The sequence below is a fragment of the Diabrotica undecimpunctata genome, chromosome 1, assembly GCF_040954645.1.
Source record: "Diabrotica undecimpunctata isolate CICGRU chromosome 1, icDiaUnde3, whole genome shotgun sequence".
Classification (NCBI taxonomy): Eukaryota; Metazoa; Arthropoda; class Insecta; order Coleoptera; family Chrysomelidae; genus Diabrotica; species Diabrotica undecimpunctata.
Window position 1 is genome coordinate 136,328,569 of NC_092803.1, and position 14,339 is coordinate 136,342,907.

The window sequence follows — 14,339 nt, forward strand, 5'->3', positions numbered from 1 at the left end:
TCGCTAGTTTTTGATATCACGTTAGTGATTTTCGTAAGTGTGAATTATAAGAGGTCATCTGCTCAGCTTGATTAATCGATGACTTAACTTCGTTATATTCAAATATTGCCTACGGTTTATAAACCATACTACTGCGTAGCTTTTTATGATTTCTTTCGGATTTCCACGACAGTTAGCCCTCAATATACCAATATAATGTGTTTCATTGTCCAACAAACATTTATTAGTTTAAGACTTGTATAATAGTTATCAGCAATAACAGTTTGTCTTGATTTAATTAGGTCTTTTGAAAGGGTAATTACAATGTTAGTTGGTACAGAAGCGTTACCTTCTTTAAAAGCAGCAAGAGTAAGTGGTTGCCTCCGAGAAACCATATGGAGAAACAAATATCTGACCACGGAAAACCAAATGAAAGTATACAAGACAACAGTAAGACCAATCCTAACATATGCAGCGGAGACAAGGACCGATACAAGAAAGACGAAACAACAAATCAACAATATCGAGATGAAAGTATTAAGATCAATAGCGGGCATATCATTAAGAGACAGACAAACCAACAGAAGTATACGCAAACAATGCAAAATTCAAAATATTAAGAGGTGGATAAAAACAAGAAAAAAAAAACTGGAACGAACATGTAAACCGAATTGGACCAGATAGATTAGCGAACATCTGTAAAAACAACAAGCCGTATAGCAGAAGACCCGTTGGAAGGCCGCCAAAAAGGTGGAAAGATAATGTACAGTCAACAACGACTGAAACAGAATAAGAGGCAGACAAACAGGAGTAATCCTAGTCGCGAGAAGAAGAAGAAGATTTTTGATATAACAGCATTCATATATAGGTCGTCTTGCTCCAATACTTCCCCAAAGAAGGCATTTTTACCAGACCCATACAAGCTACTATACCAATAAATCTAATTATTTCTTTTTTGTCGGTTGTAGCCCATCTGTGTAGTCTTAAATCATTGTTTATATCGTTGAAATCACATATTATTTAAGTTGAATATAAGTTTGTTTGATTAACAATATCCTCTTATAATTTCATGATCAACGAAAGTACGAAAGCACTTATAGGGCGGAAAATTATTTATATGTATTGCGGCGTATTTGCCATATAATCCACCTTCTGCAGAGTATTTAAACTTGTAATGAGTTCCAATTGATTGCATCCACTTAAATTCTAGAATATTTTGATTAGCTTTAACCTCATTTTCCTGGATATCGTCAGTATTGGCTAGTTGGGTTTCAGCTGAGTTTTCGATATTAAAAAAATCCGTCCAAATGTTTAAATGAAATATTGTTCTGTTCCTGTTACAAATCTTTTGATAACTTATTCTGGTTTGTTTTTATAGAATCAAATGAAATTCTGGCTGTAGCGTTAGCACCTTCTATTTCTTCCTGTAAGGCATCATCGGGTAAGAGTGATATGGAACAGCTTGGTTGATCCGAAAACATTCCTCGTAGACAATTTCTTTGAAATGATTTTAATTGGTAGGAATTTAAAATTGTTATTTGCTTTGGGTTTGGGCAACGCTATTTTCTAAGAAAATATGTCTGAAAACGCTTCTATGTCTAAGAAAAATCTAAACTGAATAGTATTTCTTCATCAATGATTGGCAAAACCGTGGAGTCAAGATCGAAATAAAGTGAAAAAAGGAGTTTCAGATTCGTCACCTGATAAATAAAAAATACGAAATATAGTGAACTACGAAAAAAAAAATGAAAAGAAGTGGATTTCAAAAGATTCATATATATTTCAAAAATGAATATCGTTATTACCCGAATTTTCAGTATCTTTTAAAGCAAGTTCTCAAAATTATCGATTTACAAAGCAATAATTGTCGATTTTTCTACTTCGTTTACCCACTGTTGCACAACACGTACATCAACCAACAGTCAAAGCTGGACTGGCACTTGTCAGCTAAACAAGTTCAGACTCGAATAAAACGACCGCTGGCATTATTGACATAAATATGCTGCCTGTTCTTCGCGTTTTTATAGACCCAGAGGGTGGACTGCTCTGGAAAATCGTCATGTTTAAAGCGATAAATATATACTCAAAAGCAGACATGTTCTAAAAGTATCTGCGCCAGATAGTGAATAAACTCGCCATGTTTGGGGTTTAGCCAAACATTTATCTGTGGTATAAGACAATGTGCCCACCAGCCCGTTGTTCCGGAATCCACCTGTAATTACCATCGACACATGCTGTTCTCTAACACAATTTAATCAAAGCACAATGTAGTTGTAGTTGACTCCGTTGCTCAGACGAGATATCAATGCGATATTCCTCCGTGCTTCGTGGGTTCCGATAGTGTCAGTCCAAATAAATACTTCGTATGTTAATACTAACTATTTATCTCAGAAAAACAGAAGAGTTGTTTTTCGTAGAAAGTTTACTTTCCATTGGTAAACGCTATGAAAATGAACCCCAGTAGCCCGGCTATTTAATGTCAATTTCGCGTGGCATCCTTCAGCCAATATGCCCTCCCTATTTTCAACCTTCGCTTGTCTAAGCCCTTCTAAGTTCACAATCCGATGTTTATTTCCAAGTTGGTTCCTGGGGCAAGCGGTCTTATCTTCGACAATCGGCGGTAAGTGGATTCACCCTTATTTATCTTTACACAGTGTGTCTTATATTAATTATTTTCTCTTTTGTCAAACAGACGTCTTCCAATTGAAGTCACTTCTGTTTGCCGTTCAGATTCTACGCCGTTCAGATTCTACGCCGTTCAGATTCTACGCCGTTCAGATTCTACGCCGTTCATATTCTACACCGTTCATAGTTTACACCGTTCATACGTGTACACTATTCAAACATTCACCGCTACGTTCGTTCACCTCGATCATCAGTCATCTTCATTTTATCTCAACTACCTGTACTACTCCGGTCTAGCTGCCTCTTTTCGTCGGCCTAAGACAATCTAAGAGATTACGTTAGGAAGACCGCAATTTATTGTGGGCGTGTCATCCCAACTACCTGTTGTACGGACCGAAGTCAAGTGCCTTATTGAGGGCGTAATAGCATTATCTGAATACACCTGTTTCGTGAGTATAAGTTTTATTGACTAAACTGTGATAACGAAATCTTTAGAAGTCGATTTATGACCCCAGTTCACTGTACCTTCTTATTTATGGAGGTTTAGTTTGACTGAGTATAAAAATACAGGATAATATATACGTATAAATAACGTACAATTTATTTTATATGTAGATTATATTTCTGATAAATTCTATTCTTAGATTTGAAGTGATCACGATCAAAAACCTAGTAACTTCATGTTTAGGTATCCTCAAGGCATAAAATTCACTTGCTTGCCAAATATTGACGTAGATATAATTATAATGTTCCTTGCCTTTTTCTAATTCTTGAGGATACTAAATTATTTATAACTATTTTTCAAAGAGATATTTTTTGTTTGTAATTAATAATAAGTTACGCAATAATCATGCCATTTAACTGTTCAAAATAAAATTTGGTATACTGAAGAGAGTAACGTCCTCCTGCTTTGTTTTGGGCCACCTACATGCTCCACCTGCTGCTTAAAGCTAAGTCTGGTATCAATCATCACTTTGAAATCAAAAAGATTTCATCTTTTCCAATGCTCCGCGTTAACTAGTAATAAGCACTGCCTCAGTTTTGTTCTCCTCTAGTTTTAAATTTACTATGTTGCTTGTATACCACTGGCATATTCTCTCGAAGATGATGTTGATCATATTTATTTTCCCAATGTGTCTCGCGATGATCACCACAGCCCGTCTTCTGCATATGCCACGAGCCTAGCATTTCTTGGCAAATTCAGCTTTATCAATACATCATACATAATATTCCACAAGAGGAAGCCTAGCACAGAGTCCTGTGTTAGGCTCCCTTTGTGGAATTCTATATTCCTTCGGACCAGACTTTGTGTCAGACTTTAAAAGTTGATCAGTGGAGTACCTTTTCACTTTTCTTCTTATATATGCTGGTAGCTCATTTCGGTAAGAGCTCGCATAATGCAATTCGAGTTAGCGGAGTTGAAAGCATTTTTGATGTGTATGTGTGTGTTAGTGTGTGTCGGTATGATCAAAATTATTACCACAAATTGCTAAGTCTGTTGATCTAACTATATTTTTTTGACAAACTTTCTTATATTCACCATCGTGAAAGGTCTGAATAAAATAGAAAGGGTTTTTATATTTATTATAATTGGCTGATATAGGCGTGTTTTTGGGGTAGATCACCAAATATCCGTATATCCCTAGAGTATGCATGAAGTTACAAGAATAATTGTATTGCAGGATATCAGCACATGTTTTTACTTAGTGTATTTACTATTAGAGTATAGAATATTTATAAAATATTTTTTTATTTTGTTATTTCACTTTCACCACAAAAAATAAAACAAGTCATACTTTTTAATTAATTCTAATTGCGGATGATGTTTTCCTAACTACACTTTATTTCCCGTAGATTTTTCTAATGCCCATTTTTATTTCAATATATTCTTTCACTGTCCACACAATTTTATCTAACTCGGAATTTTTTATTGAAATAGAAGGAATGTACTTTTTTATGTTATTTTTATTATATTTTAGTCTTTCAATAATCCTCATCTTTGATAGTTTTTAATCCTTCCTGGAATGATTTCGGTCACATTAGATGATAGAAGGGACTCTTAGGCCCTTTCCTTTACGGTACTAGATCTACTTTCCAATTGTGATCTTCTTTAAAATATGTTTCGCATATAGCTGACCTTTTTTTCAATAATATAGTATTAAAGTGTAATAAATATGTTAACCATAATTATTTTTTTGTTTAGAGATAAGGTACATGTATTCGCACCACTAAGCACCATTTTTTATAAGAAATATTTTGTTTCGGTCTTTTATCCTAAAAGTCAGTTTATCATTTAGTTCTGCAGTCATCATATCAGTCGTAAAAAATAATATAACAAACCATAATGTCTACAAATGGGTAAGTTTAAGGAATAGAAACTAGGCAGTAATGTATTACCCTTGTCTCACGCATACTCTCTCTCAATACCGAATAAAGTTTAACCACGAATTACTGAATGGGAGACAGTTTTTAAAATAGTAATAATATGGTTCTGAAACTGTTTTCTTGAAACTGTTTTCTTGAAACTGTTTTCTTGAAACTGTGGCATTTCTAAGGTAAATATTATGTTTATATGGGAATAAGCCACAATTTATGGTAATGACAAAAATTTGACGTTTCAATTTTCACTCCGGAAACCGTTCTCAAAAAAGAAACTATAAATTATTTAATAATTTTGTTAGAAAACGGTGGTGTATAACCGCTAAGATTTTTGACAAGGTTATGTCATGTCACAAAATTATCACAGTTATATGACATGTAACCTTGTCATGAATTTTGGCGGTTATATACCGTTTTCTAAAAAAATTATTTAATAATCATTTTTGAGAAATACTTCCAGAGTGGAAATCGAAACTTCAAATTTTTAGGCAAAATGTAATTGTCATTACAATGTATTGTGGCTTATTTCCATACAGTGACGCACCGTGGGGGGGTTTGGGGGTTAAACCCCCCCTCCCCCCCAGGACCCTATTCTGACTCTGTTACTCACACCTTGTAAGGACTCAAAATGGAGGTAACATCATAAAAAAAAATTCGGTGACCCACCAAAATCCCCTCCGAAGGAAAATTCTAGGTGCGCTACTGTTTCCATATTAACATAGGATTTAAAGTGATAATATACTGGAATTACTAAGAACCAGCAAAATAATAAGCTTTTATTCCAGCATAGAGAGCTACCGTTATTTCTAGAATTGTTTTCTGTTTTATCGTAAAAATTATACTATACTATATATATACCTACTATAATTATACTAAAAATTATAATATTAAATAAATTCGTTCTCGTTGGTTGCTAACAATTTGCATACCTAATAGAATTTAATATATTTCTAATAATTATATGCAATTTTACATAAGCTTGAATTCAACATAAATTATTGCAAACAATTTAGCAAAAACCTATACTGATAATTGTTCGGTCGAAACAGATACAACGGATAATTCTGCTTGATTTATGGCACGGTTTTAATTAGGAATAAATTCAATGAACTCTAAAATAATCAATTTATAAGCAGTTTTTTCGTTTTTTATCGATTTGTCAGTCATAAATTTTGTAATAATTAAAAGAGTAAGAATACCGTACTGATAAGCTTTTGTAGATCAGTTTAGTAGATTAGGACGATGTCTTATTTTAAATATTTTTGAATAAAATACAACTAACTGAAGAAGTGTATGATCTGCAACATTTTAGAGTGATTTCTAAGGCAAAGTTTCAGCTTTAATTTAAATACTCGACGCTTATTTAGATATAGTAAGCTACTCGTTGAAAGACAGTGAATCCGACTCTTATTATATATATGCGCCGAGCTTTCGATATTCTCTTTGATATCTTCTTCAGGGCTTCTGAGGTCTGTCTCCCGAGCCCCTAGGCACTACTATACTTATCACTAACCAATGCTTTACTGCTACTGGAAACAGCGGACGGTTCATATATACCGTCTACAGTCACTACCCAATACCGTTACTAACCAATGCATTACAGTAATGTAATTAGTAATACATAATATATAGTAATTATGTAGTATATTAAATAAGTAATGTTTAACACGGTTCTGAAGCTTAAAATATTTAAAATAATATTTACCTTAAACCTTTTTCAAGTAATCAAAAAATAGCTCAAGAATTTTGTGAGATTATAACTAAGAAAATAAATAATAATCCAAAGTTCCTATTTAATATTAATTTGTTTTTCGAATTATTGTTTTTTTTTTTTCTTCTACATGGTATTGTAAATAGCCACAATTACCGTTATTGGCCTGATGAAAATCGTAAAATTTTCCACGAAACACATACTCAACATTCTTTGCAATTAAACGTATGGGCAGGAATTTACAGATATTTATTGAAAATCTAGAATTATTCGAGGACACAGTTGATCCAATTTTGACAGATTGTAACGTTAAAAACGTCACATGTTTGTTATTTTATTTTAATTATTTTATTTCAATTTCTTTCGATTTTTTTTTATTTCTTAACTTGTCTCTCTTATTTTACTATTTTTATTCTTAAAAAAGTCTTCTATTTAATTTAATTTTCCATTTACTAAATATTCTGTCATAATCTAAATTAAAATTTACATTTTAACTTAATATTCTAATTCCTTTATTCCTTCGTTCATGTTCATTCTATGCCGTGAAACATCAAATTTGTATCCCACACTTCAGATTACAATGTATATCTCTCAGTTGACAACTCTGCTCTGTTATGCCATTTTAATTTTGTAAAGGTGGATTATTTTTTTTTAGAATGTCTTGCTTATTTAAGCTGGATTTTCAGTTAAAAATTCATGTATATTATTAAATCATTTTTGGGTTTTTTTGACCTAAAATAAATTCTTCTTGTTCCCTCTTGTTGCCGGGTTGATCCCCGGCTTACAACGGGCTTGATCCCGGCATCTCCCCAACCTGAAAGCTACTCATCAGCAAGTTATTCTGTGAAGCCTACATCAGAAGCCATCAGCAAGTGAACAATATAAAGCCGTAAGTATCATTTAAAAAACATTTTTGTAAAGCTGTAGGCAAGATTAGCTTTATTTTAATTTAGTATTAAAATTTCAATTTCATATTTATGTACTTATAATAAATATGACTAATAAATATCTTGGTTCATTTGTCCTAGCCAAACTCATTTTCAGATTTAATTCAAAGATAAGATGTTCTCACACCTGAGAGACTGAGCTAGACGAGGCCTAATAATTGGCTCCCAAAGAATGTTGTCAGTTTTATTTTTCTACATTGTCTCCAAGTTTCGGAGCTAGTTACATTGTTACTCATTGGTACCCACCGTTTCTGATGGGTCGTTCTATGGTTACAAGATACGAACATAATTTGTTTTTTCAACAAGGCGGCTAACCTTCGCATTATAGCAAAAACTTAAGGCGATACCCAAATCAACGGTTTGCTAGGCAATGTGTTGGACGAAAAGGTTTAATTGAATGGTCAGCAAGTTCCCCTAATTTAATTCCCCTGGATTTCTGCCTATGGGGTTATTTAAAAAGCAAGAAATATAATATGATGTGATATAAGGTTGAATGCTCGAATAAATGAACTTTAATCAAATGAAAGGCAGATATCGAGCACAGTTTATTTGTTAAATCTTGCCCAAGTACTTTCGCTTTTAGAGCATCTTCAGAAATATAATACAATTCGCTTCGTTGGAAGAACTAAGATGACGATCAGTACAGGAATGTAGCCTAGTAATCCCTGAAAGGCTTTAAAATGTTCGTAGTTGTACCTAACAGCGAATTAATAATTGTATGGACGTTGGTGAATATTATTTTGAATATTTAATTAAATAATTATTGCTAATGAGTAAACTGATTTAAAGTATGAATTTTTAATTTTAAATCTTAGTTCATTTTATTTACATTGCATTTAATAAAGTTTTTTTTAATATTGTAAATTTCCATTTAATGTAGTTTTTGACTCGAAGGGAAAAATTTAAAATCTACTATCAAAACATAGGCGTTACGTTTAGTTTTTAAGAAGTGTAATATTTTCAATAAGCTGATACTTTTTCACAAGAATAGAGTTCATCATTCTCCATCGAAATATCTGTTCTAATGATGAGTCATACATATCATATTCCCTATTTAAAATTAAAGGTTTATGTTTCTGGAGGTAAGAGGACTGATAAATGACAGATATCTATATCATTAACCGATATCCTCTGTATGATCAAAAACGACCTATTTTTACATTTTCAAAAAATTCAATAAATATTGCCAAATATCAGACTCTTTTGAGTGGCCAACCCTCAAATAATTTACCCTAGTATGTATCTTTAATGACACATTGTATAATATTTTTGGTAACTTAGTTGGCATTATTTTAATATATACAAATTAAAAGTTTTGTATTTAATATTAATTTTATATTTGAAATATTATTCGTTATACACTAAAGAACTCATTATAGGTACTTTAGAGTGAACTTCATAGTAAATGATTAAAACATTTACGACAGATTTTGTTGTTAAACGACCTAAAATTGTCAAGTTATGTCAGTTTAACATTTCAAGTATAAAGGACGATACAATAATTTAAATACTAATTATCATCAACAGAAGCTCCGATAATAATACTAATTATTATGATAGTACTTGAATGATAATGTAATTTTGACTTATAAGAATAATTGAAAATACTTAAACATTTGTTCTGATGCTATTTTCTTAAAGCATCAATGCAATTACTATTTTTGTTGGGAATAAGCCACAATTTAAGCTTAAAATAAGTTTATTTTTAATCTTTCGATTTCCACTTCAGAAATCGTTCTCAAAATACAAAACATTAATACATATGCATTTGGCATTGAAAATTAATTTTAAATTTTATTTAATATACAATAACTGATTCCCAAATAAAATACCATGCATGAAAGTGTTTCAAAAATTATTCTTGTTGAGTATCAGGCTCATAAATATCTGTAATTTTTTATAATCACTTTCAGTTAGTGGTAGGTTTGAGAAGTGGCTTTAGTCCTATGTGTCCCTAATTTAAAAATTCATACTTTCTGTTTTGCAAATTATTGAGCAAGGTTTAAAATACTTCTCAATTATATTAACTCATTAACCCCCAAATTATTTTTTTTGCTATCTATCTTAGAAAATGCTATCTAACATACCAAGTACTACTCTTGATCTTAAGATTAAATATTTGCGATCATTTTTAGGGATTGTTTTGCCAGTATAAAAGTCAAAATGTAAACAGTATGCGCTAATTCCACAAAAATCCCAAAATTTGTAGCCGAATCTCAATAGATCAGTAAAATAAAACGTATAATTACGATTTAACAATTTATATTTCCAAGATTTATTTATGATTGTAGTTTATAATAAACATTAATCGATAAAATATTGCAGAAAATAATAAAAAAAAAGAGCCGATATTAAAATTTTAATATTAAATGTGTAAATCTAAAGTCAGTAAATTTTTCCCATGTTTATAATTTTTTTATTGAAAGGATATTAGAAATATAATACAACAAAAATTATAATTCAGTCTACTACAGCCTAAAATATATAAGAAAATTTTTTCTTTAGATTTAAATCAAATTTTAAGGGTTGAAAAAAAAATTAAATTTTCAGTGATCTATAAAAAGAACGCTGGATTATAATGGGGAAAGTTATATATCTACATGCATTCTTTGTGACTTTTAAAAAACACTATTTTATTTAAAATAACTATATTAAAACAATAACAAAAATAAATGAGTATTGTGAACATAGAATGCAATGGAAAGATTTACGAGTGCTTTTGAAAGAAATAGAGAATAAAAAAAAATTTAACAGAATCTGGTAGCCCATATTAAAAAAAGAGGTTGTTAAAAATAAAATATCAACTTTATTAAATTAGTAAAGTAAAAACAAGATATTAAACATGCCGTTTTTATATTAAAGAAAAAAATATAAAATAAAAGATTACCGTTTTGAGGTTTCTCTCAAGTTTTCCTATGGTGTATAATGAAGATAAAAACAAGAAATGCTGACGGTCATGATTGGATTTGATGCAATTTGTGATGTATACTAATCACAAGCTACAATTAAAGGTCTCAAGCTTCAAAAAATTTATTACCACGAGTGAATTTTTATTATAACTGAAGCAAAAAGTAAAGTAAAGTTCATGTAACCTTCTGGCTAAGGTCTGAAGTAGATTAGGAAAATTAATTCATTGGTTTAATTTTTTTTAACAAACACGATCAAAACACAAAGAAAAATATACCTTTTGTTTTGCAATTTTGTCGTTATCTCAATTTTATAACGGTAATTGTAACAAAAACTGAGAATTTGGATGTGAAAAAATAGTTTCAGAACATTCAAAAAATAATAACATTGTTTATAAAATGCGGAAAAGATACATATGTGAAGAGCAAAGATTAGCTAGTCTCATAATAAAAAATAAATGTTAAACATTATAATTGTTAATACATACAGTTCCTACTAACCACTTGTTGTAACTAATAAACGCGTTTTTTTTGTATAAGAAATATAACCATACTTATTTAGTAAGAAATATCCGGTTTCATATTTGTTATAGTCCTTTATTTTCAACAAATAATATATAGTGTATGGCATTCATAAACTAGAGATAGCCTTTAATAGTGTAGAACACTATAAACTATTTACAAAAGGGAACAATCGACTGTGGATACCTAAAGCTAATTTGTAATATGTACATATAGCAGAGCAATAACGTCCGTCCCAAAACATTAGACTCAGCCTATTAAAATAAACAGTGCAGCAATACAAGAAGAGGGAATATTTATTACCGTTACTCGGTCTAACACTGAAGGACAGTCTTAAAAAAAAGTATTTTTATAACGAACAGTACTTCAAAAACACCTATGATACTCTCAGGACTCGGACAATATAAACAAACTAATAAAAATTATTATAATATTAAATGAGGAAAAGTACGTTTAATTTTAATTAAATCTGTCATGAGCACCAAATGGGAGATCTTATATTTACAACATGATTCCAAAACATGATAAAAACAGAGATGGTTTATATTATTGAAACTTATGATTTATTTAAAAATTTCGTTATAAAGAAAAAAAACTTTTTCACCATAGTTGCCTATATTTTACAAAATTTATTAGTGTATAAGTGCGTAAAATTTCAAACCTGTGGGGGACAGCGGCAAGGCCGTCGGTGGCAGAACGTTGGGCGCCGTATTCGGGGCCGACAATCCGACGGAATCCATTTTCCAGTTGACGATCGCGGAACGAGCCGCAGGAGTGACAGGAACAGGACAACACCCCGACAGGGCTGCCACACTAGAAAAGTCGTTTCCGGCCGCACTCAAACCACTTCCGTTCGAAATCAACATTTTAAACTATAAATTCATCAGTCACTGTTATGCACCGAAGCACGAGGACTCCCTCTGAGTCTTTGAGATGCGTCTCGAAGCTCACGCCAAGCGAGCACTACAGAGAATGACTAGTCAGCTACTTTACAGGTAACCTCCGCTACCTTCACTACGGTTGGCTATTGTGTTCGTGTGATAGGCAGGCTTTACCCACCGGTGCTCAACCCACCTGAGCTTACGACAGAGACAGATTACTACCGACGGCGCACTTATTAGACAGAGAAAGCTGCGTAATAGATCATTGATAACCGGTATGGATTTATTGACGTATTACCGGCTTCTATATACCAGATACGGTTACATGGAGGTGTTGTCTTTATAAATGACAATTGATAGGGATTATTTTTGTGTTTCGGAGAGGTTCTGAGAGTTGTTATCGCTATTTTGTTGGCAATGTGGTTGAAATGTTGTTATTTAGGAGCAATTAATGATACAGTGTGGTAAAATAAATACCTCACACTCAATAAATACGGCCAGGATTTACTATAAGACCAAAAAATAATAGAGAGTGGGTATTAGTTACACAATATACTGCACAAATCCATGTGTTATTAATTCATTAATTCTTTAATCTGATACAATAAAGGACTATTTGTCTAGTAGAACTTCTACATTTTCTGTATAGTGTATTATGTATAGAAGCTGTACAGCCAATATTTGAATATTCTCCTTAAGGAAGATTTTAGTATAAGATCCACTTTTACCACTTACATTTTCCAGAATTTTATATGTTATTTTTCACTGATTTTTATTTGGAATGGATTCGTGTTTAAGACTTATTTTTTATATTATGGACAACTCTGTTGGCGATTTTATTATTTTCAATAATCAAGTTCATAGGGTAGAACAGCAAAGATGGTATCAAAACAAAAAGAGATTAATGGTTCGTAGAAATCTTATTACAAATGCCAAATTAATTTTCTTTTGGCTTTGTTTTATTTATTTCATCCCTTTTACTTGTATCTATAGTATATTCCATCAATTTGCGATTGCTTTGGATTAAGCATGAAAGTATCGATTAAAGTATTTTACTCAGAAACTGATAATAATAAATTCTCCAAAATTCTGTTTATTTATTAAGCTGAATATAGAGTTAGTAATACCAATATAGAAAGAACAATTATAAATTTCCCGTTTGTTGCTAAATTGCGGTAGTTTTAAATAATGAAGAAATTTTTTTAAACAATAACTAGTTGTTTAAAAAACAGTACATGATTTGTATAATTGTTCCGAAAATTGCTGAATTACTAAATTTATCTGAACTTATGTAACTACACACCTCACGCAAATGAGACTGCCGGCAGTGCCGGAGACAATTAAAATTGCCAAATTAAAAAAAACTAAATATTCGCATTCGCATTCGTATTCGGGAATGTCGGTGGCATATATTCGCATTCGCATTTGCATTCGCAAATGTTCAAAAACTGACATTCGTTACATCATATGATACCCAAGTAAATATAAAAATACTTGTACCTAAACGTACTGTAATTTCTTAGTTATTCGTTAAGAAACTCTTCCAGTAAATAATATGGTCATTCATATAGATAGGCTCTTGTCAATTTACGGAACTTATAAAAAGAAGTTGTAGATTTAAGTTGCAAAGCGAGATGTTGTATAACTTTTTTGCCGCATATAATATGGTATTCTTTACTAACTCAGTGGACGGGATCGGTAAATACACATCAAAGCTTGAATTTCTGGTGGTGTAGTCATTATTAGGTCTTGCTGGAAAAACATGTAGGTGTTTACGAATTAAGCAAACAGTTTCTAGAGTATATAAAAAAGGAAGAGTTCCTGTGAAAAGTCCTGTGATTTTTAAAGTAGCTTCTGCAATATGTTATTCTACTGAGGCCAAAAATATACCGTAAGTATTGCTCTTTTTTGTAATTTAAAAATAACATTAGATTGGGCAGCTGTACTAGAACCCCAGGCCATAAAGGAAGGCCACATCGAAAATGAGACTAGAATAAAGAAAAATGTATTACTTTGGAAGATACTAAGTGATTCGAAACAGATCTTATTGCATAACAGGCTGAGGCTAGTTTCTTACATCAACAAATCGGTATGAAGACACCATTTAGGATTGCTGTCTATAAAAATACCAAGAAATTTTACAGAATCAACAATACTGATCTGGCTGTTATTAAAAGTAAGGGTTGAAGAACTCCTTTATAGGATAATGCTATTGTTTTATCCACGTTGAAAGAGAGTAAATTAGAGTCGGGCAAGGTTTTTATTTTAAGTAGATCAGAAGTTATAATTGCATAAAGAGTTGCAATATTAGAGTTCCTCCAGGTAATACTGGTATCATCAGCAAAAAGAAAACTTTTTTCATCGATTTTTAAGTTATAGATGACATTTC

The 14,339-nt window shown here is 31.6% G+C and overlaps 1 protein-coding gene across 2 annotated transcripts in view; it reads right to left on the reverse strand.

Moving 5' to 3' along the window:
* The window catches only part of LOC140432095 (paired box protein 6 homolog), a 159,226-nt gene extending 147,212 nt beyond the window's left edge, over positions 1-12,014 (reverse strand). For both annotated transcript variants that reach the window (XR_011949765.1, XM_072519937.1), the window contains exon 1: positions 11,731-12,014. Coding sequence is in view for 1 of the 2 variants with exons in the window: in XM_072519937.1 (XP_072376038.1) it covers positions 11,731-11,935 (205 nt within the window). In the remaining variant the exon portion in view is untranslated. The remainder of the gene's footprint in view (positions 1-11,730) is intronic.
* Positions 12,015-14,339: the final 2,325 nt, after the last annotated feature.